This window comes from Rattus rattus, chromosome 3 (genome assembly GCF_011064425.1).
Source record: "Rattus rattus isolate New Zealand chromosome 3, Rrattus_CSIRO_v1, whole genome shotgun sequence".
Lineage (NCBI taxonomy): Eukaryota > Metazoa > Chordata > Mammalia > Rodentia > Muridae > Rattus > Rattus rattus.
In genome coordinates, this window is record NC_046156.1 from 42,388,295 (window position 1) to 42,413,628 (window position 25,334).

The 25,334-nt window shown below is 38.5% G+C and overlaps 1 protein-coding gene across 1 annotated transcript in view; it reads left to right on the plus strand.

Annotated features, from left to right (window-relative positions):
- Plppr4 (phospholipid phosphatase related 4) overlaps positions 1-24,033 on the plus strand; it is a 38,774-nt gene extending 14,741 nt beyond the window's left edge. Inside the window, 6 exon segments of the mRNA XM_032897416.1 lie at positions 5,748-5,933; positions 11,151-11,280; positions 14,491-14,686; positions 16,172-16,229; positions 16,942-17,115; positions 20,042-24,033. Of these exon segments, the coding sequence (XP_032753307.1) occupies positions 5,748-5,933; positions 11,151-11,280; positions 14,491-14,686; positions 16,172-16,229; positions 16,942-17,115; positions 20,042-21,373 (2,076 nt within the window). The 3' untranslated portion in view covers positions 21,374-24,033.
- The last annotated feature ends 1,301 nt before the right edge of the window (positions 24,034-25,334 follow it).

Here is a 25,334-nt window from a genome sequence, read left to right on the forward strand (position 1 = left end):
CACCATCACTAAACTCTCTAGAGCTCTAGTTTTGTGTCCCATAACAGCCATCTCCTCTCTTGGCTGGGACTACTAAGTCTGCCCTGAAACCACTAGAACTCAGGTCACTTCGATGTGAGACTTCTTCCCTCGCCCTGTAGTTTGAACTGTATACTTGAACAAGTGCCTTGCATCTGTTACAGAGGAATACACATCTTGCTAAATCTTGAAGGGCACTCAAATTTTCACTCTGCTTCAACTTCAGAACTCCTGCTGTCCATCATCAATCCCATTCCCAAAGCAACCTTGGTAAAAGATATTTTGAGTTATGTTAGAGCTCCGTGTCATCTCTGAATGTTTCCAGTTTTATTTTATATAAAATCCCAATTCCTGCCCTTGACTCCAGTTCCCTGCCAAGTCTACCTCTCTGAAGTCATCAAAGCTTGCTTTCTCCAGGTGGATAAATTAGACAGCATCTAAGCAGGTGTTGCCTAAGGTACAGAGAATCCAGGAACTAAAACACTACCTCCTCCTTCTTTAGACATGTCAATTTTTTCCAAGATTCTTTCTTCGTTCTTATCCACCTTCTTCAACTAGCAAGTATACCCATGAGATTAAGGTCTCTATTTACTCAAAACCTGAACAATGACTTGTGTGAGCAGGCAGGCTCTCAACAGAGGTTTAGGACAGAAAAGAGTAAGCAGGTTATTCAACAACACTATGTATGCTGAGTGACGACGAAGATGCTGCCACTGCCTTAAAAGATTCTTCTAGGATTCTAAATCCACTGTGGCCATGAAATAGGTCCGAGAGAGGAACCAACATGTGTTCTACCAGTTGGAGAGCAAAGTGAATGCTCCCCAGTGGAGAGGAACCAGGTACTTACTACCAGCATGCTATGTGTAAGTAAGCCGTCTGTCCTAGATAAGATGTCATGGTGGACTGCATAGATATGTCACCAAAACTGATACACACTGAAGATTTGTTTTTTTTTAAACCTATACGAGAAAAATCAACATTACCTAGCAAATCTGATCTCTTAAAATACCTGTCTTCTCCTTAGCTCTGTGCTCCAAAAGTTAACATTTTATTTTCTCTGAAATTGCTCTATCATTTTCACTCAGGAGTTCCTCAGTACATGGTAATTATAAGAATCAATCTGTTCTTTTTGAGAACAACTTTTCTATTCTTCAGGTAATTTTGCTCCTCTGTACAGCTGCATAAAGCAGGTTGGCTCACATTTTTTTCTTAGCTATAGCACAGGAAATAAAACAACTATAATTGCCTATATAGACAATTTTAAATCTTCATAATCTCGTTTTAAATGCTATCAAAGTCTAGACCTATTATATGCATATAAAATTTTATATATGTATACCCAAATTAGCACATCTTGCCTGTTAACTTTCTTGCATTCAAAAGAAACTTACGTTGCTAAGTACCTCAAAGATGAAAAGATGCTTTTGAAGACAAATATGAAAGAATAAAAAGGTGTCATTTAATTCACTGCACTTGGGTGGAAGACATGCTCATACATGTGTACACACACACACACACACACACACACACACACACACAGTGATGAAAAAGACAAAAACTAGATGACCTCTCAGAAAAAATGGAGACACTAACATCAAAGGGATAGAAAATTATTCCTCGCTATGAAAACAAGTAAAGATATTGAAGCAGGCTTCTACAGAAACACAGGTAACTATTACATAGCTACAAAAAATGGCTAATGTGAGGAAGGTAGCAAGATGTAAGTATTAGTAAAAGACATTATTTTAATTCACACGTCAACCTATTGTCTGTGTGTGTGTGTGTATGTGTGTGCATGTGGTTGGAAGTCATTCTGATATTAGCAATCATTAATGACAATACAGAAAGATTAAACCATAGCCTGATGGGAAAGCATCAGACCCATTTCATAGCAGATCACTACCAAAAAAAAAAGCCAGCATGCAATAATTTCCTGGAAATGGGTGCTAGAAAATTAAGATGAGAATGAAAAAGGATATTGCTAACATTATACAATTACGTTGGACAGTTTTAGACAATGGCCAGGCTTTTTCTACAAAGGATTCATTTTAGGTATTTCTGAGGCTACCTGAAGCTGTTTCTAGAAATCCTATATTCATTTTTCTTTGAACACAACCTTATAAAGTTTAACTTAGGAACTAAGTGAATAATTGGCAACACTAATAATGAATTTGGACAACTATCATATCCTATAATAAACTTTGTTGTAAGCTTTTGCAATTTTATCCCTAGATTTGTCTGCTTAACTTTTTTTAAAGTCACGGGTACCTAAATTCATGGAAAGAGAAAGAAATGTACATTAGAGGACCAAAGTAAACTAGGTCGTCTCTACCCCAGGTACTGGGTCATCTGGTTTGCAATGGCTCATTTCATCTTGTCATCCTACTGGCTAATTTCATAGATAAAAAAACCTGGAATTTAAAATTGCATCCAAGGTCATCTCTGATTGACTGAGTGAATGTACTGCCACCAGAACCTGACAGTCACTAGAAAGCCATCAACTCCTGCCCTGGTTCCTCTGCACTGGCAAACCTCTAAGCATTCATTTCTGTTTCCCATTTATACACATTGAGAATATTAGCCTCATTCTTTGGCTGTATCTTCACTAATACCATTGAGCACAGTTTCTGTATAAAGCAGTCATTCACAAAAGTCCAAAGAGGAATGTGTCTCTGCTAAGGAAGGTCAACTCTATTTTCTAATTGCTCATGGTGATAAAATTTTGCTCACCTTTCTTCAGGAGACATTAAGGTCACCTTGTAAGTCTATGACTACTTAAAAAAAATCGATCATCAGGACTAGAGAGATGGCTCAATGGTCCATCCAGAGGTCCTGAGTTCAATTCCCAGCAACCACATGATGGCTCACAACCTTCTGTAATGGGATCTGATGCCTTCTTCTGGTGTGTCTGAAGACAGCTGCAGTATACTCACATAAATAAAAATAAATCTTTTTTAAAGGAGAAATAGATCATCAAATGTTAACTGCATGGACACTGAAGATCTCAGATCCAACTCCCATGTGCAAAATACGTATAAAATGTTCAAGGTATTTTCCAGGAAAATTGAAAGTGGATGGAGAAATCGAGTTAAATGTGAAATATTTCATTCAACATTAACCAGAGCTTGGGGAATCTTGTGGAAGAGAGGGAGGAAGTACTGAAGGAAGGAGAAGGATGAAGCACACAACAAGAAAACCTACACAATCAACTAATCTGTGCTCATTGGGTTTCACAGAGACTGAACCATCAACCAAAGAGCATGCGTGGTATTACCTAGGCCCCAAACACATACATAACTGATGTGCAATTTTGTCTTCATGTGGTACCCCTAACAACTGTATCAGGGGCTCTCTCTGCCTTTGGACCCCTTTTCCCTAAATGGGCTACCTTGTCTAGGCTCAGTAAGGGACATACCTAGTCCTACTTCAGCTTGATATGCCAAAGCAGGCTGGTAAAAATGAGAGACATCCCCTTCTCTGAGGAGAGGGAGACGGGGGTAGGGAAGGTGAAGTGAAAGGAGGGACTAGAAGGACAAGAGGGAGGGGAAACTGTGATTGAGATGTAAAGTATATAAATTAACTAATTTTTAAAAATGAAGAAAATTTTTCAAATTTTATAGGAACCACACATCTAAGATAAAGTCTGTTTAGACTAATTAATACATACTTCAACTAAGTAATAAATACAGAAACTCAAGCTAACAGTAATCTTTTAAATTGATGCTAGTCATGTTTCACTATATGAACCATTTATTTCTGTTTAATTATGGGAAAGGACAATAGAGTTGTGTTTGATGCATAACATTTGAAATGAGCTTGGTTCAAAATCTCACTCAGCCACTTCCTGTTATGACTACTGTCATGATGATACTTAAATTAAATGAGTTAAAAATCAATGAATTAATTGTCAAAACAAAATTACCTGGTGTGTAGAAAGTGATATATTTGCTAAATTAAAGTGAAATATATTAACATAGATTGAAATGAAAATTTTAGTCACACACATACACCAGGAAGAGCTGTTTTATTGGTCAAGATGAAAAGTTATTTTTCCTGTACATCAGATTATGGAAGACTCTGAAGAAATAACCAGCCATTTAGAGTCATCAAATGATAATGGATAACAAAAACATAAATATTTTAATGTAATGTTTTGTTCGGTGAAAACCACCCACTTGAAAACCAAAAAAAAAAAAAAAAACCAAAAACCAAAAAACAAAAACAAAAACAAAAATAGACTCATCACTAAACTTTCCAATAAGCCTAATGCCCACTTCATTACATAAAAGGACTTCTTGGAAATAGTATGATTCCATCTTGTATATTTATATTTTAAACAAATAACCACAAATAATTACAGGTTAATAATATTCTCATAAAAACCTTTATGGTTTGGTTATGTAAATATCTATAAACAGCAAAACCTTAAAATACAAAAGTGGTCATGTCGGGGGAGGGGAGTGTTTGTGCATTCTGACATGTCCGTCTGCTTCAGTCACACTCAGTCTTACATTTGAGATGGGTCTTCTCCACAAATGGTGAGGAACTGCATTGCAATTCATTTAAACATAGCCAAACAAATGACAGGGAAATTAAAATTTCAGATAAACAATGAATTATTTTTGGTGCATTTCTCAATTATTTCATGAGATATTCTTTCAATAAAAATAAGCTACTGCAATCCAAAGTTTTAATTCCACTGGTTGGCATGCGTTTTTTTTACTTGCTAAATGTGACAAAGCAGTCTACTTACTGTAATACATTAAGGCTTACACATTTATTCAGTTAGTCATTTATTGATAAGTTGTTGTTGGCCATTAAAAACTACCAAATGATGTATTGAGTGTTAAAATGTGCTAGTAATAGTTTTATGCTTCAAAGACTCAGCAATAAACAATACTGACAGATTCTCACTTCCTCGAGTGTTTATTTAGTAGTAATTTATAGACGAAAACTAAATGAATTGATTGTTGATTTTACTAACATGATGTTAATTGCAAAGCTATTTTGATTAGTAAGTGCCATTGAGAAAAGTCAACATAGATGACAAGGTTGAGGAGGATCAAAGGCCACTATGGCTGTAGGATTCTGGGTAGTACAATTAATGATAGAGAAATATCCTTCATGCAAAGAGCTGTGGAGAGGATATGAAAGGGAGGAGGCACTGATGCAAAGGACCTTGGGCAGAAGTACATTTAACTCCCACAGGGCAAGCATGAAAAACCATCTGAGTGAGGTCAGCACAGATTGAAGAGTGTTAGAAGTGAATTCCTAGAAGAGTTGGAGACTGAGACCAAGTCCAGATACTGAAGAAGGTTCAAATCCACGATGTAGCACTTGGATTTTCTTCGTGGTAGGCTGGATTTGGTTCAGATGAGAATGACAACCAACGGGATGCTTAAGGAGGGAAGGGAAATGCACTGGAATAGTCCCAGAAGTCTCTGTGTAATGTTAATGGATGAGGGGAGAGAATTGGTGAGTAAAGAGCAAGATGAGAGAGATAACAACACCAAGTGAAGGGTGACAGGTTCAGAGCAGCCTGGTAAGGCAGATGAATAGGAAGCATCGTGTGGATGTCAACTTCACAGCACTTTTTAACTATTTTATTCTGGCCCACAGAAGGGCCACGAGAGAAGAAGGAAATTGCATCAGTTCCCAACACCATTATGTACTGATTCTATTTGTCCTATTTACAAAAATCGACCATGTCCTATGTCTTTCACCCTCAGTTGCCTATATTGGCGTCATCGGTGGTTAGTCTCTACTTCCTGGAACTCACGGATGTCTTCAAACCTGTGCACTCCGGATTCAGTTGCTATGACAGGAGTCTTAGCATGCCGTATATTGAGCCAACCCAAGAGGCCATTCCATTCCTCATGTTGCTTAGCTTGGCTTTTGCTGGACCTGCAATTACGGTAAGAACTGACCTTCAAATTGTACTGTTCAGTCGCAGAGGACAAAAGATGGTCCAGTTTGTGTATTAAGTGAGCAGGGGGGAACAGAAAAGGAAAAAGGTGAATTCTAACCCTTCGGGAAGATCTTGTCTGGGATACATTGTATATATTTACATTATCATGTAATTGATTTCTTAACATTGTGGGCATGTAAAGTTTAAAAAGAATACATGGTTTGCTTGTATTTCTACATCATTATGTAAAAGGTTTTGTAATCACACAATTATTTTTAATAGGTAGTATTAAATTCCTGATACACTTCTAAATGGTGTATTTTTCATGTGTTTGTTTGCTATTTGGATTCTAGAAAGTTGAAAATAAATAATTATATACCCAACAGTTTCTCTCTCCTCAAAAATGAATTTTCGATAACATTTATAGGTTTATTTTTACTAAGGTAACACTTTATGCTGATTATAAGCAGTGAGGCATACCAACTGTAAAGAACTTAAAAACTCACCTTTGGGGCATGAAAGGCATTCTCATTCTCCCTCTTCCTCTCCCTCTCCCTCCCCCTTCCCCTCTTCCCTCCTCTCTCTCTTTCTCTCTCTCTCTCTCCCACATGCATGCATGCATACACACACATGGATAGGTAAATATAGAGAATTAGATCCTTCAGGTTCACAGCAGGCATTTACATTTTAAAACATATATATAGAAACACTTCAATAAAATAAATTAATGCAGTTTTATTTTTAAAATTTAATATTAAAGACATGTATTATTGAAAAACCACACACTAAAATTAGCCAGAACAAAGACTACACAGCTCAGCGAACTTCTTAGAGTTTCAGTAGCTATTCAGAACAGAACCTGTGGAGCTTCATGTTTTATTTTATACATTTAGTAATGCTTTTATGCACTCATCTACCACCAAAAATAGAAAATCCATGAGAGATTAAAGCTAAAAAGCAAGTAGTTTTATATCTTCCTTCATAATGAAGATACACTCATTGCTGCATTCAGCCCATCTTCATCCCCTGTGTTTGGCTTTCTCTGTTCTTTATTCTACATGGGTATACTGTGTCCACATATATACTTGCTTATTGCATACTGGCTACATGTGTCATGTTTTACTGGCTACATACTGCCTATGACTGAGAGCAAGTGGTTTTTTCTGAGATTATATAACATTGCTTATTTTGTACATTCTAAGTTCATGTATTTACCTACAGATTTTTGTGACTGCATTTTATTTTAGAGCAGAATAGTATTCCATTTTATATACGTATAATTTTTCATTATATATTCATCTGTTGATGGACAACTAAGTTGACTCTGACTCATTATTATAGTGGCGAAGGCAGCATAAACAATGGTGTGCAAACATATCTAGGATAGGATATCGGCTGCCCTGACTATGTGCCCAAGAGTAAAGTCTTGAAGTCATATGATTCTATTTTTAAGTTTTTGAGAAATTTCCAAACTGATTTCCACTCTGACTATATTAATTTTTGCCTCTACCAACATTTAATAAGTCTTTCCTTCTCTCCACATCTTTTACAACCTTTCTTGACACACTTATTGATGATAGCCATTCTAACTAAGAGAATGTAATATCTTAAAGTAGTTTTACTTTTCACATTTCTAATAGCAAGGAATACTGAGCACTTTTTAAAATGTTTCTTTTATGCAAATTATCAGTTCATTTGACTATTTTTGGTTGGCAACTTTATTTCCTAAGCATCTAATTTATAAAACATTTGTTTTACTGTGTTAATACATATCACCAAAACATGTTTTATGCAAATCCATTAATAAATAAGGTTACCCAAGTCTTGCTGCCATTTCTTCTAACCCCACACTACTGGCCTAAATGACAAGAAGCATGTTTCCAGGGTGATAGCATTTACTCATACCAGAAGGAACCTTTGCGCTTCCCCAGTCCTTTCATTACACTCATAAATGTTGGGCAAATATTATGCAATTGAAAGGCATGCTTAAATGGAGATTTATGAAATTCTCTCATACACTGGCCTTTTGAGTTTTGGTACATCAGCAGTTTTTAAAAGCTTTTGTGTAGACCTCCTAAACTTCATACTTTCATATAACCACTATTGTGTATCCAAAGTACTACTCTTATAATAATCATATTATTTATATTACAAATATATTGAATAAAATATTTCAGTAAAATAATTAAAGCCAAATTTATTCAATTTGTAAATTAATGTTATTGAACCTCCTGTGAATTCAGGGGGATTAGAATTATTAATTATGTATGTGGGAGCCAGAAAAGAAAGCTTTTTATAACCTTTTTTATTTTTATTATCTTTTTGAGAAAGCTTTTTAATGGATGATATTTCCTCAAATAGTAGTGCCTTCCCATCATTTTGCTTAGTCATTTGACCATAGCAGAAAAACATATTTGTTTTAAACCTATCATATCAGAAAAGATTTCTCAGTTGCTATTTTCCCTACCAGAATATTTTATCACATGTACTGGGGACAATGACCTTGGCCTCATCACAATGTTCCTACTTCTCTTGACTGCCTTGATTCCAATCATAAACTCGCAATACACAAGTTAGGGGTGCTTTCTAGGGCTTTGGGGTTTGAAGACCTGAGAAATCAATAGAGATCTACCACCCTTCCACTCACTGAGGGGACGTGGGGAGCCCAGTGCCATCTCCTTCCATGGGCATTTCTATAGGGTCTCCATCTTTAACGCTTCTTAATGTAAAGAGAAGCAAGTCAAGAAGTTTCTATTATTAAAAATGCCCCCAAATGAAGGCTTTCAAGGTATCAGAGGCGTTTTTTCTTCAACAATAGTTTCATAGACATCGAGAGAACAGTATTGAGATGAGCTTTGGTATCCCTACATATGACAGAATCTGACACTCCTCTCTTGCCAAATATATATAATTTTTCTAGTTTTGTTCTGATTTCATTGTTCTTTCTGTTTTTGAGGCCTTCCCACATAAAAATGTGCTTTTCTTAGCACTGAGTGGGTGACAAGTCGAGAAGGCAATAATTCTGTCTTTAATCTTACTGCCAACTACCTCCTTACGTCCTTCTTCCTTCCCTTCCCTCAGAGTGAATGTGAACAGTCTCTAACCTCTGACCACCAATGTTGCCGGGTTTATTTTCATATTTGTAGCTGAATAAACTTATTATAAAATTAGTGTCTTCCTGGAAAGTAGGAAGAAAAGATATAGTTCGTTTGGCTTAGATTTTACAGCAGACTGGTATAAGGAGAGAGGCTAACTACACAGAACAGAGAACCCATTTCTATGTCTCATCTCAAGTAACAATGTTGGAAAATATCAGTCAAAAAGTATACATAGTTAATTCAGTATTGAATAATAGAGATAAATCCCCCCCCTCTATGACTTCTGTACTGACTTTAAAACATACCATGTGGTATTTTTTTTTTGGTTTATTGTCAGAATTCCTTGGGGAACATTATATGAAAAATTTATATACAAATTAAGTCATTACCATGACATGCACACCACATTACCTATGCAGTTAAATATAACTAAAGGAGCTATAATTTTCAAGCTTTTTGTAAGACAAATAGAAAATGTTAATGAGGACATAGAAGCTCACACAGATACATGTAACCCTCACCATTATCCAATCCTAAGTCCATTCATGATCATTGCAGTGACATGATCTTCTGTATCTTAGAGACTTAATCTCTTGAAACCCTACTTTCCTCAACTCTGCACACTTATGAAAATCACTATCTAATTTTCACAGAAATTTATTGGAGATAATACTCTTAAATATTTGAATTTTTTAAGATTTATTTATTATATATAAGTATACTAAAGCTGTCTTCAGGCACACCAGAAGAGGGCATCAGATCTCATTACAGATGGTTGTGAGCCACCATGTGTTTGCTGGGATTTGAACTCAGGACCTTTGGAAGAGCAGTTAGTGCTCTTAACCACTGAGCCATCTCTCCAGCCCTTGAAATCATTTTAATAAATAAGTCATAAATTCAGACCTTGTTTGTATTATAAGTAGCAACTTATATTTTCAGGGTAGTTAGAACCATAAAAATAATGAACACAAATCCCATATTTTCAGGTACAATGCTAAAAAAATGAGATAACTAAGAAGTGGCTCTTCCCTTGGAGGGTCCTGGTCTAAGGAGAGGCAGTCCAGTGAATGAGTAGCATGTGATGTAATTCAATAAAGCTACTCTAAGGAGAAAGACAGGGCACCAAGTGAACTACATAGAAGGTGATGCAATTCTTGGTAGGATACAATAAGACCCTTAAAAGGAAAAACTTCCTGAATGGAAGGACAGCTAAGTAACTTTGAATTCTTTCACTGATGTTATATTTCTCAAAGTCCCACAGCAACTGTGGGACTATGCGATGTCCCACTGCTTATATCTTAAACACTCTTGACGCGCGTTCTTTATCTACTGATTGGTCTAATTATTGTATGGTTCGTTCTCTATTGTAAACATGCACTCTTAAAGCTTATCCCTCACAAAGACTAGCCACTTATGTCTTGTCATCTGCATTCTCCAATAGGATAGCCACTTCCTTACCATGTGGCTTTTTCAAGTCTAAATATATTTAGTTTAAAAACTGTTTACTGTAACACTATTAACATTAAATATTGAATCCATTCACAGTGCCTACATTTCCAATCTTTGGTGTCTATATGTGACTGGTGTCTAACACATTAGCTAATATAAGTCGTACTTCTAGCCAGAAAGCAATGTGTGTGCAATGCTTTCTAGTCAGACATGCTTTCTATGTCTTCTTCCTCCTGCTAAATTAAAAGTTGTTTAACTGACCAAATCCGTTTATCAAATGTCCTTGATCCTCTCTATACTTACTTGATTTTTCTGAGGCATCGTGGCATTGATGTCAAGATTCTCCGAGCTAGAGAATCAGTCACTGTGTAGTTGATTGAATCACCGTGTGTGGTAGGCAAAAAGCTAAAGGCTGATTGATGTAATCAAATTGAAATTCTGAGGTATTTTCATACATTTATTTGATCAACATACAGGAGTGGATGAGATCCAGCCTGTGCACAATTTGATTATTTTTCCATTGCTTGCTGAATCGCCAGGATAAATTGCTTGGGCTTCTGAAAATATCTATATTTTCTTCTTGTTGAATTGGTGATGTGTGCAGGGATGAAGCATCGGTTTGTGTGTTAGTGCGTAGGCATCATGATACTCCTGCTAACAGAGTGTGGCCTTTGCAGATCATGGTGGGTGAAGGGATTCTGTACTGCTGCCTCTCTAAAAGAAGAAATGGAGCTGGATTGGAGCCCAACATCAACGCCGGGGGCTGCAACTTCAATTCCTTTCTCAGAAGAGCCGTCAGATTTGTCGGTGGGTGTGAGGAGACAAAAAGAACGAAAATACTTTTTTGTAGAGAAATGCCATGTCTAATTACAGATATTATGCCCTTAAACCTGTAATTTAGATGTATATGTTCAGTCTGTGATGAGTTTTACATTATACAGGAAACTGCGTTTTAAAAACAGAATCTAGACTCTCTCTTGAAAATGTGTTATTTAGAGTCATGGCTCTAGTTTTGTGAGCTAGCAAATAATAATAATAATAATAATAATAATAATAATAATAATAATAATAATAATATTTCATAGCATTTTGCCAAACTCTGATTGAAGCATAAATTCCCTTTAAAATAGTTTCAAAGAGTTTTAGCCTTTAGTTTTTTCTAGGGCGAAATAAAAGAGTAGAGGCAAGGTCCATGCAGCCCTGGCTGGCATCAAATTATGATGTTGCTGAGGCTGACCTTGAACCCCTCCGCTTCCGGACTCTGCCTCCCCAGCTCTAGGATCACAGGTGTGTGGCTCCATAACCTTTTTTGTTGCTTTAAATGGAGAATAAGCGTCAGTGGGCCATCATAATTGGCAGTTCTTGAGAAATTAATTTATTCACATAACCGAATCTATTCTCAGTAGTTTTATCCTGAAGTCACCATGTTTGGAAATGTCACAAGAGATTGCTGCAATCATGGTTATTTTTTTCTTGGATAAAATATCTTGTCCCCCCCTCACTTCACCTTAAATTTTTTAATGAAGTCTATAAAAGAAATTACAGGCCTGACTAAGCAGGCTCTGAATCACAGAAATTCCTAAATCACAATTAGTATGGGGCCATCTTAATGTAGTAGGAGCCATAGACTTCTTTCTCCTTTTTCTTCACTGATTTAAGCAGTTATCCACAATACCAGACACCAAACTGGATGTTTTAATCTCATCCCAGCAAATATCCCAGGTAAAGATTATTTTTACCTTATATAATTATTACTTTATATTATATCATTATATTAATATATTATTCAACTTTGAATTATGTTTTCCTTATATTATTTTGGCCTTATACTCCATAGCATGTCAGCATAAAGAAATTGGCAGCTTCATGTAATAATATCTCATATATAATTAAATTAAATCTTCTCTCCCAAGACGAAAAAAAAAAAATACTGGCTCTGAATAGTTCCCCTAACTCTGCTCTTTAAAAGTTATCTTTTTTATAATTGCATCAATACCGTTAAAAAGCCGGTAGTCCTCTTAGCACCATTTGACTCCAAGACCCAAAACTGAGCCCAGAGAAACGTTCCCATAATAGAATATAACGCTACAGACGAAGGAGTGTGTACTCTGAAGTGTTCTCGGCAGCCTCGTCCTCCCTGAGCCTGCAGAGTCCCATTTTCCAAAGGTAAAATACGTTGATTCCCTTTCTATTCAGTCTTTACCCAGGCCCTGCAAATCTCAGACCACACTGCCTGCTCTTTGTGTTCAACACACAGTGATCTGTGGTACCCAGTATCAAGAATGAATCCTAGGGAGCTGGAGAGATGGCTCAGTGGTTATGAGCACTTACTGCTCTTCCAGAGGACTAGAGGAATTTGGTTCCTAGAACCCACATTAGGCAGCTTACAACTGCCTGCACCTCCTGTTCTAGGGGATCTGACTCTTCCCCCTGCTCTCCATGAGCATCCTCACACTACTGCCCACCCTCACACACCTACCCATGAGTTTACCACAAGGATAGAGCTTATTCACGCCTCTAGGAAGTGGAATGCAGAGATGAACTTTCTGTGTCATAAATCCCCAGTGTCAATGACACCAGGGCTGTGCCAATTAGAGGACAATCACTGGAGAAGAGGAACGCAAAATGATGTGTACAGTTAAGCGCTGCTGGTCTGGAGGTGGTGATGGGGTGCCTCTCAGAATGACGCTGTGAGTGACTCATGAGTCAGAAGTCAGGCAGTTGAGTCAGAATGAGTCCGGGAGTCCAGACAACCTGGGAGGAAAAGCAAGTTCTAGATCACATCTTGGAAGGGACTACTCACACGATGAGCCAAGGAAGTGACTTCAAACCGGCATACAGCTGGAGGCATCATAGTTTATGAATAATCCCAGAAGATAGAAGAGTGGAATTTCGGCTGGAGATGTATCATCACCAAATAAGGCAGCTCCCACTGTTTCTCAGGTTGAAGCTGCTGTTTGGTTATTGCCACAAAGCCTGACTTCCCCCTTCTTCACTTAATTAGCATTCTAAGGAGGACTGGGTTTCATAGAGAATGAGACTATGGATCCTGGGGGATTTAGTAACTGTGCCTGGAGTTATAGACAATGGTGAGAAAAAAAGGCTGAATTACCCAGAAATGCTCAGATATTTTAAGTTATTTTTTTAATTGGCTATGTGCATCATATTACAAATTTAAATGACTTTTTATTATATTACTTCTTTGACAACTGTATATGTTATATTTAATACATACTGACACTTCTTACCTCCTTATTTGATTTTGTCTCCTTCCTATCCCTGTCAACTCCCCCTCCTCCCTCAAAGTTCTTCTCCACGTTACTGAAGTATTTAGCTACTGAGGGCTCTGCGGTGGGGCATTACCTTAGTTGCAAACCCACCAGATTCCAATGAGCAGTTCCAAACCCACGATCACAGAGATGGCCTGAAGAAGTTCGGTTGATCACAAAACAAAAAAGAATTAAACTATTTAGCATTTTTAATTCTACTACATTTCTCATACTGTCCCTTTCTAATCATTCCTCAAATTTCCCCAGGTAGATGACAAGTGACCTTTGGTAAACCATGTTAGGCGCTGGGGGCCATAGCTCATCAATTAAACACGCACTGATCTTGCAGAGATCCCAGGTTCCGTTCTTTAGCACCCACATCTGGCCACTCACAACTCCCTGTAACTCCAGCTCTCAAAATCTGACACCTTCTTCCGTGCTTTGCAGTTACCTGTGCTCACAGGCAAACAGACCTACAGACACACTTAATTAACACTAAGTAGTTACATATAAAGGATATACCCTGATTAACAAGATTGACTACAGTGTACTTACTACTTGGGGAATTCTCAGTGTATTATGTTGCACTGGAATAGCAACTTAGTTTAGAAAATTTCTCTATTATATTAGAGAAAAATGGCAGCATTCTATAAGGTCACATATGCATAAATACAGTAAGCACGGTTAACACTAGCAGAAACCCCTCTTGGGCCAGTGACTTTGTAACAATGTTTCCGTTTGTTTCTAGGTGTCCACGTGTTTGGACTGTGCTCCACAGCTCTCATTACGGATATCATACAGCTGTCCACAGGCTATCAGGCACCATACTTTCTGACTGTGTGCAAGCCCAATTACACCTCTCTGAATGTATCCTGCAAAGAAAATTCCTACATTGTGGAAGACATTTGTTCGGGATCTGACCTTACAGTTATCAACAGTGGCAGGTTGAAAACAACTCTAAAACTATTCCACACTGATATTTGTGTCATGCCTTCCTTGTGCCATTTAGGCATGCTATTTTCAGTCACAATGACCTTTGTTTTACTTATATTTTCAATGCAATAATCTCTTTGGTGACTTTAACACAGATATGGGCTAGTAGCATGTTCCAAATCCTTCCCTGAAAGTCTCCAAATTTCAGTTTCATAGTCTTGCTATAGAATCTCTGTCACTGAACCCATATTTTATAATCTATGACATCAATGATCCCTTATAGACAACAGTCAATGTTGGACTCATTTATGTCAAATACCAAAAGTCTGTGCTATACCACTTCTGTATCCTTTATTTAAAAATTAGGGAAATTTTGCAAAGTAGGTGAAGTTTGCGAAGGAGTAATTCCTGCAATAACATCTCTTTTCTTTGGATGAACACAGTAATGTTATCAGCTCCTGAACTTGCACTTCAGAAAGTTAAGAGTATGAAACTCAAAAGCTACTAACACATTGAAATCTTTTCAATCAACGAAGTTAGATAAACTTAGAGAGGAATAAGTTCCTGAGATGCTCAAAAGAAATAATTAGCAAGATGCAGAACACTAAACAATTATTATGAAAATTGTATTTGTTATTTAGTGACTTCCCATAAAAGGAAATGCCATGGACCATTCAGTAATTTTGAATCTACATTAAAGAACCATGCCCTGAGTTCTTTCTCGATTCTTCTACATTTGTTTGTGCTGAATTGCAGCCATCAAAATAATTAGAAAAAACAACAACATCAATGACTCTTTTTTCCATGTTTTTCTTCCATTGAAAGAAATTCTTTTACTGTGTATCCTTTTCTGTATGTGTTCCCCTGACCAGTGTTGTGAATGAACCTTGCTCCCCACCCTGTTAAATTTAAGGAAATTCTCTGTTGTTTTAGATGTAACAGTCATGTTTCAGTGGACTGAGCAGAGAAGCAATTTGTTAAAACTGGACTTTCCTTATACAGTTTTAGAATATAAAAGTACATTAAAATCTACTGGTACAGAAAAATAATTTTATTACTTAATGTAATAATACTTAATTACTTAATAAGATGGTTATCTTGGAGCATAAAAAAGTTTAAAACATCAAAGTCCTACATTTTATGAATTTTCACAGTGAACGTCTATAGTTATAACCAGAGAGTAGCTACATTTTCCAGCTCAGTTCAGACTTTATCTTGCATGCTCCTTTACCAACCTGATAACTATTTTCTACCTCCTGTCCCTTTAATTTTTACTGAGAAGTACATCACTGCTATTCTTTAATGCTAATGGTGACCAGGAATACTCCTGAGGGTAGTAAGTCATTCTGGTTTTCTCAGTAAACTAGATAGGAATTAAGATAATGGCTTCTTGCTTTGTGGCTTTGAGTTGAGCCTTGTACTCAAGTGTTCTTGAGATGATTGTTGGCAGCACACTCAAAACTAAGAAACATAACTTGGCTGTCTTCCTTTGACAGAAAGTCATTCCCGTCCCAGCATGCGACCCTCGCTGCCTTTGCTGCTGTGTATGTGTCCGTAAGTATTGGGGTTTCTTGTTAAATTGTGACCTTTAGAAAAACTGAGAAACAAATGTTTCCTCCAGGTGACCGATTACAATTTATCTGTGCCTCCCTCTAATACAAATAACATCTAAAGCAGTTATCAGATGCTACTTAGAGAAAAGATATAAGCAAAGATTATTTTTCACAGACAGTCATAATACTTGCTTTTAAAGTATTTTAATACAATACTTGGTAGCAAGATATTTATAAAATATATGAAAATCACCAAAATCAAAGGCCGTTGATTGAATGTGCAGAAAACCAGACAGGAGCGCAGATTTCAGTATTTATATAACAATGGTGACTTCTCGGTCACTGTCAGTATGAGAAGTGTTATACAGTGAAGAGCCCTTGTGTTTGATTGACACAGCCTGTGGAGTCATTTGTGAGACAAATGGACTAAAATGTGGCGGATAAGAGAGGGATGAGGACTCTCTGGCCAAATCTAAACTGCTTCAATGTTTTTCAAACTTTCCTGTGATTACACAAGAGCTCTGTTGTTCATTCCGTGAATGTGCCCTGCATTTCCCTCCTTGGCCGGCTGAGAACTTGGCCACGGCACGTGGAAGGGTGAACAGTACCTCGAGTGTACCAGTCAGACATCTGAGTTGAACTTTTTGTTTGCTTAGACTTTTCTAACACAGTGGCCTTTCTAGCGCACTTAACTCCTTGCTTTCATTTTAAAGATGTACTTCAATTCCACATTAACCGACTCCTCCAAGCTCCTGAAACCTCTCTTGGTCTTCACATTCATCATCTGTGGAATCATCTGCGGGCTAACACGGATCACTCAGTATAAGAACCATCCCGTCGATGTTTATTGTGGCTTTTTAATTGGAGGAGGAATCGCGCTGTATTTGGTAAATGGCATTATTGTTATTGGGTGAAGTACAGTGTAAGACAGACAGGCTTGCAAGGGATATGTTGAGCAATACATTACTCATACTGTATTTCATATTCATAAAACAATCATGGGGGAATCTCTATTTTACGTCAAATTATACTCTACTTCCAATAAATGTAGCTATGTTCCAACTAACAGTGAATTTTTATCATTTTTCTGTCTCTCAAACATGCTAAATTTCTTCAAAATAAGTATCTGCAATATAAGGAAATTGATAGCACATATTGAACGTAGTCATGCATGCATTCTTCATTCATCTTAAATATTCATTATCTCCCCATTGCCATCCGTCATAAAACAAAGGACGAGCCCCTCAGAGTCTCATAGCACGAGGGTCAGCACAAATGGTTACAGCATGCTTAGTAATAGAATGTGGTTCTATAGCATGGGCAACTGCCAAAGGAGCATCAGGAAGTCTTTCTAGAGATGATATGGTAAAGATAAGAGAGTAGAAATCATATTCAAGGAGAGATTATCACACAAAGAGATGGACATGAGAAATAACAGCTGCACAGAAAGGGGAGTGTTAGAATGAGACATGGTGGCCAAATCTGTAGCTTGGAAGACAGGACTTATGGTGGCCACATCAGTAGACCAGGTAAATAATCAACGTAATAGATTTCTAGAGAGAAAGGCACTTGAGGGGCTCATGATGAATCAAAAGGCACTTAAATAGTTGTGTCTGAAGGACAGAAAAGCCATGAGAACTTTGTAAGCCAGGTACATTACTTATAGAAATGTCACCGTGGTTATTCAGGGCATATACAATTACCAGGGCATGGAGTCAAAAAGAGCCAAGGATAACCAATATGCAGGTGACAAATAGCAACAGACAACAAGAAAGAAACTCAAAGGGGCTGACAGGAATAAACATAAGTTGCCCATAACCACAGTTCTTAGCTACGTGATCTTGGTGCTTGTAAGAATGGAATTACAAAAAAAAAAAAAAAATTCATGAAAAAAATTGATGAAGTGTGCAATGATTCTGTCTTTAGAAAAAAGTAGAGCCAGTGATGAAACTTTGAATTTCACTGTTACATGCTTTCTTCAGAGACAGGAGAGGGATCACACTGACGTCATCAGGTAATAAGGGCACATAAGTCAGGGTAGCTACGGGAGTGCCAACTGAAAGTGAGTGAATGCTACAAGAGAAGGAGAAAAGAGCTCCCACTTGTCCTCATTGTGCGTCCCTTGCACTCATGTAAGCCCACAGTACCCTTTTTACATGAGTTTTACAACCAACCCAAAGGCTGTGGGTATGACGTTCAACACTTCAGAGCCACTCAGAAACTTGACCCTTTACCTACAGAATGAAGATACTGAAGTAAAGCTATAGCTCAGTAGTAGAGCACACAAGCACTTGGTTAGGTTCCCAGTGCCACAAAATTAATTAATTAATTAACTAATTAAAAGGAATAACTGCTTGTTTCACATTTCGTTCAAAATGAGTTAAATCACTATATTACCATTTTTAGCACTGCATATTATACAATAGGGTCAGAACCTGCTGTTCAGTGGAAGATATTCTCAGACACACAAATGAAATGCACCTATTAATAGAACACTAGGCAGTCTTGGCGGCAAGAGCACCAGTAGATACATTTGAAAGAAGACATTAATGTCTTGATAGGATGTCCAGGGCAATGTTCATATGTTCATGCCTATACTCTTAAGAGATTCAAGCAGGAGAATTGCAAATGCAAGGCCAGCCTGGTCTACCTAACAAAGTCTTCTCAAAAAGAAAAAAAGAGGTAATTTTACATATGATGGCATGTGCCTAAAATCCTAGCACTTGAGAGGCAGATATTCATCTGCTGCAGGTTTGGGGACCAGCCTGATCTAACAGATCCCAAGCCAACCAGATTGTCGTAGTGATGTCCTGTCTATACACACACACACACACACACACACACACACACACACACACACACACTCATCACAGAGAGAAAGAAAAAAGAGATGGACAGACAGAGTGTCAGAGAGATTTTATTCTATTTGGAACATTATTATTCTTAACATATGCTGCTCCTTGCTTGGTGTCAAGCATTCTATACAATACTAAAATCATGAAGTTGCATTTCTTAGGCCTAAAAAGTAGACCCAGCTACCTTCAATTGAAACTATCTCACAGGCAGGCACCTGCTTCACCATCTCCTGTAACCAGGAGAACAATTTTGAAACTGAAACTTAGCCTTTCCGAACCTAAAACAAATAAAAATGCTGGACTAAATATGAAGACAAAATTGAATAAAACTTGGCCCACATTGGTACACAGCAGTCATGTAATCCAACTTCCCCACTTGAAGGTCAAGTTTACAGCAGAAGAGCAAGGCCAACAACCCTGTGATTTGAAACAATGTAGACGTCCTCATTTCCAAACCCCACACGGGGTTTTTATGAATGATCCACTGTTCTCTATTTTCCTGCAGTGCTGCTGTTTGCCATCAGAAGGTAGGATTGAAAACGGAACATAAATCATTCACACTGCTTGGACTGTTTCTCAAAAAGAAGCTCTCGAGTCCAGGAGAAAAAAAAAAGAATAGCTTTGGAACACAGGGGAAAAAATGTCCTTATTTCTTTCCTTGTCTATCTTTTCAAAACATACACACAGGATGACAATCACATCTGTTGGGACTGAGAAGACTTGCCATATTTCTGAGCAATTAGTTCAGTGGTCTAGACAGTTAAAAGCACTACATCCACCATCACCACCACCACCACCACCACCACCACCGGAATAATTGCACTTTTCATTGCTTTATTGGTCTGTGACTTATGTACAGTGCCTGCCTCAATTATATGTTCCTTTGGGCATTCTAGGGGAACTGTGATTTATTGCGCCTTCTAGTGTGTGATATCTGTTATTTTCCCTCCAACCCTAGGGCCTGTACGCTGTAGGGAATTTTCTGCCTAGTGAAGACAGCATGCTTCAGCACAGAGATGCCCTCAGGTCACTGACAGACCTCAATCAAGACCCCAGCAGGGTTTTGTCAGCTAAAAATGGTAGCAGCGGTGATGGAATTGCTCACACAGAAGGTATCCTCAACCGAAATCACAGGGATGCAAGCTCCTTAACAAATCTGAAGAGGGCCAACGCTGACGTAGAGATCATCACTCCTAGGAGCCCCATGGGGAAGGAGAGCATGGTGACCTTCAGCAACACGCTGCCCAGGGCCAACACCCCCTCCGTGGAAGACCCAGTGAGAAGAAACGCGAGCATCCATGCCTCTATGGATTCTGCCCGGTCCAAGCAGCTCCTTACTCAGTGGAAGAGCAAGAACGAGAGTCGCAAGATGTCCCTGCAGGTTATGGACTCTGAACCAGAAGGGCAGTCACCACCCAGGTCCATAGAAATGAGGTCCAGCTCAGAGCCCTCGAGGGTGGGGGTGAATGGAGACCACCATGTCCCGGGCAATCAGTACCTCAAGATCCAGCCTGGCACAGTTCCCGGGTGCAACAATAGTATGCCTGCAGGGCCACGTGTGTCCATCCAGTCCCGCCCTGGCTCTTCCCAATTGGTGCACATCCCCGAGGAGACCCAGGAAAACATAAGCACCTCGCCCAAGAGCAGCTCTGCACGGGCCAAGTGGCTGAAAGCAGCAGAGAAGACCGTGGCCTGTAACCGGAGCAACAACCAGCCACGCATCATGCAGGTCATCGCCATGTCCAAGCAGCAGGGCGTGCTGCAGAGCAGCCCCAAGAATGCCGAAGGGAGCACGGTCACCTGCACAGGCTCCATCCGCTACAAAACCCTGACTGACCACGAGCCGAGCGGCATTGTGCGAGTGGAGGCTCATCCCGAGAACAACAGGCCCATCATCCAGATTCCATCGTCCACCGAGGGCGAAGGCAGTGGCTCCTGGAAGTGGAAAGCGCCGGAGAAAAGTAGCCTGCGCCAAACCTATGAGCTCAACGACCTCAACAGGGACTCGGAAAGCTGCGAGTCCCTCAAAGACAGCTTTGGTTCTGGAGATCGCAAGAGAAGCAACATCGACAGCAATGAGCACCACCACCACGGCATCACAACCATCCGCGTGACCCCAGTGGAGGGCAGCGAGATAGGCTCAGAGACGCTGTCTGTATCCTCCTCACGCGACTCCACCCTGCGCAGGAAGGGCAACATTATCTTGATCCCTGAAAGAAGCAACAGCCCTGAAAACACAAGAAACATCTTCTACAAAGGAACCTCCCCCACGAGGGCTTATAAGGATTGAGTGATGGCCCTTCTTGTCATCATTTTGGTGACATCCCCACCCCCACCCCAAGACCACACATTTATTATAGTACCTTGTGCTCTTTTGGGTATTTTGTTGTTGTTTTGTTTTTGGTTTTTTGTTTTCTTTTCTAGTGGATATGGCGAGCCTTCTTGCCCAACTAGATTGTTCACCATCAGCCTGGAACTCTCACTGACCCACCACAGAAACCGTGGTGATTTTCCACCAAGGGAAAGGAAAAGCACAAAGCAAGACCCGAACTAATCTCATCATCTGAATAGTTCTTAAGGCCTGTCACTGAGGCTTCGCAGAGGGCAGTATTAGGATAAAGTGGTCTCCTCCGATGTATAGTATTTAACTTTCTGAATGTGCCAACTTTGAAGTTTCTTTTTTTTTTTCATTATAATTAGCGGTGGGAACCCAAAACACTACAGGTTTCCCCAATAGCAGAGGCCACGCAGTATTATATAGTATTTATTTTTGCAGACTCTGCACCAGAAGAGCAGACTGGGCGGTGCTGATTACCACAGTACATCTACCATTTCAACTCTCAGACTCTGTGTAGCTGTGAGAGAGTGGTGTACAACCCCCTTGTCAGAAAAATGCTACTTCATTCAGAAGACGCCAGTGACTTTGTGGTAGAATAGGCCATTCTTGGCTTCCCTGTAGTGGCTCTCTCACAGTCCAAAAGAAAAAAGAAAGAAAAAACTGGACAGGGTTCTGAGCATTTCTTTGAAAGATGCTTTGTTTTCAACACTTGAAAGTCTGTAGGGATGTTTTCGGTGAAATGGAACTAGTTCTCCGCATCGTTTTTCTGCTTTTTATTTAAGTATTGGTAATGCTGGTTTCTGGTATCTTCTTTTTTTTTAGTGAGTGCATTTGCATATTTAAAATACATTGTTTTAGAGAATATTTTGAAATTATTATAATCACATTTTCCATTTTGTGGCTTCACCTTAGTTTATTAAGTTTTTTGAGGTTATGCACACCATTCTTCTATTTTAAGAAAGCAACAGTGACCATTTACATTCCTTGTGCAAAATACATTGCTTCGAGGTCCTACGCAAGAAATATGAGCCAACGGTTGAAACTGTGCGTTCCATTGCCAGATACATTGGTCACATTCAAGATGTCTCCAATCCGATGGCATAGGTTATCACATCAGTAAGCGATCCCCAAACTTCATTTTCTTCCAGAGCATTTCATTTTTGTGTTATCCTGATAATCACCAAATGGGAGCCACCATGGGGGTGAGCTTGACTCCCTTCCCTGACACACTTTTAACTGGACACCAACAGTAAGGATCTAGGCAAAGGCTAATTGATAGATAGAAGTGTATCACAGCATACATTTAGAAAGTGTTATCTTCAAAACAGCAGACCAGGCAAAGCTTTTGTGCTTAGAGTATCAGTGACAGTTTTGGCTGCCTGTCTTGAATCTAGAACCTTGAGCCAAAATCAAAGGAAACCATACTGTTGATAGCAAGAAGATGACCACAAGATATTTTTGAAGTGTTTTCCCAGGTTAGATGTTTAAAGACTGGAGACATATATTTGGTTCTTGAAAGTTGTTATAAAACCTTTCTCATGCCATGTCCTAAGAATTATAATGGACACTTGATGATTGCCAAGAGGGGGAGCAAAAACAGCAAACAGCAGAGCTGGTTGGTCTGAACTCAGTGCAGCTTTCCGTGAGAACAAGAGCTGTCCAGCAAAGAGTCGTATCATTCATTCTCCAGCCTCTCCATTCAAAGGGCAGAGCTTTTTTTGTTTTAGAAAACTCAAGCTCCTAAGGCATTAGGAATTCAGCTGAGACCAGCAGAATTGAAAACTCTGGCAATAAAATATAGGCTCAACCATAACCCTTCTGGCAAGTTCCTTCTCAGAGAAGGAAGTGGGAGTAAAATGTGGCCTTCCCCACGTCTCTTACATCACCACTGTCACAATGTCCCCGCTGGCCCGGCCAGTTCCTAGAGGGAAGGGTGGACTGGTTTTAGTACTCTGGAGAAAAAAAAAAAAAACCAAGCTGCAGTATTTGAGGTGCAGTATGATATTTCCTAATCTTTCCTATTTCTTAACAAAAAAGATTTTAAAGCACTTCTCTAGTCATTGAACTTTTGTTCTTTACATACTATTGATATATTCTTTTTCTACTCAAAGTGCCAAAGGCTACAGTTTTTAAACGACTTAACAAATTGTACCACACTGTTAAGGAACTATAACGATAGACACTAGAATTCAGACCTCTGCATGTATATTTGATAACACATCTTTTGTAAAAAATAAATAATTACAAAAAATTTGTTTACATTCCACTGGTACCTTAATTTAAAAGAAATCAGACTAACAGGTGGTATCTCTTCTTAGTGTTCTATTTATCTTACTTGCTAACGAGAGCAATTCTTCTTTTGTTAGGCTGTGCTTTATTGATGAAACCGAGTATTGAATAAAGAGAGTTAATTATCTTTTTAAAGTAAATAAAACTATGAATATATAATATATATGAAGTATCGTGTTTAATAAAAATGTTATGCAATGTTTTCCAAACTGATAAAGTTTGTAAAGTGCTATAAATGTATTTTGTTAAGTACAGATCAAAGCTATCGTGTGAGTATATTGTGCTGGCATCATAGAAATAAAGATTAGATTTCTTCATCAAAACTAGAATGGTTTGGGTTTTTATTTCAGACAGGAAAAGTGAATTGATAACAACTTGGAATAGCGAAAGGAAAGTATAAATATGAGTTGGATGAACTCATAGTTGATGAGAAGAAAGTATGGCATGAAGAAAAAAATGTCTTTCAACATACATGTTCCGTGTTTGGAAATTTTATTTCAAGAACCTAGATAGATTTCTCACTGAATAAGAGAATCCCTTTCTCTTCTACAAGACCTGAGTTAAGTTTCCAGAACCCACAACAGGTGGCTCAAAACTGCTTATAATACACTCTCTCATGTGGCCTGCATATATATGGCATATGCATGCACACAAAGAGTTAAATAAAATAGAACTATTTTGAAAAAAATTTCTGTGTCATGCATATTATAGGAGGTCTTTCCCCATACTTGGGCATACCTTCCCATACTTCATTACTATAATACATTTTAAAAGTGAAATAGGAAAGTCATGTAGTCTTAATGTCTAAAAGTAGTCAATGTACTTTTCCCAGTTATGGCCCTTATGACATTGTGGGAAGGACCGTTGCAGCTTTACTTAAGAGTGCTTGACTATTAACCCTATTTACATTCAAGCCATTACTGCCCACTCTCTGACTTTTAGGGATCTGTATCTCATTAGGAGTTCTTAGAACATGGTTTAGGCTACAATGAAGATATATACTTTAAGCCCAATGGTCTTTAAGTACTGTGTTGAATGATCACAAAATGGCAGTTATCAGAAATGCCACTAACTTTATGCAACCATTTAATAGCCATCGTTGTCACGGATAACAAGGAAAAACATTACAGCAGCCTAGACAACAGCCTTCTCAGGTTCCTGTGAAATTTCGGAAATAACCTGGCGTTACAGACATTAATCGCAGACCACCATGTGTCTCATAGTGATTTAAATATAGTTTTAAACTGCTTCCATTCTGAATTTTTCATTTCTATATCAGCCATGCCAGCTATTTGATTGGTCCTTTCTGAAGACTATCTAAAAACACTTTATATGTTTCTGTGGATTAGAATCATTATTTTACACAGTAAATAAAGCTACAGATAAGGAGGCTGAAAATAAACTACTCAGCCAGAACATTTAATTAATATTGTCTCCCCTTTGGCCATGGGTTTAAGAGAAATTAATAAGTATAGGTTCCTGAGAGTCTGTGTCAACCATTTTACCATGTAACAAAAAGAGGTGTTTTCTGTACAGATGCACCTGAAGCAAACATTGCCTTTGGGGGAGCTGGGGAAGCAGCTTCTGAGATGTACACCTAAGAGGCCGCCATGTCATTTCTTTC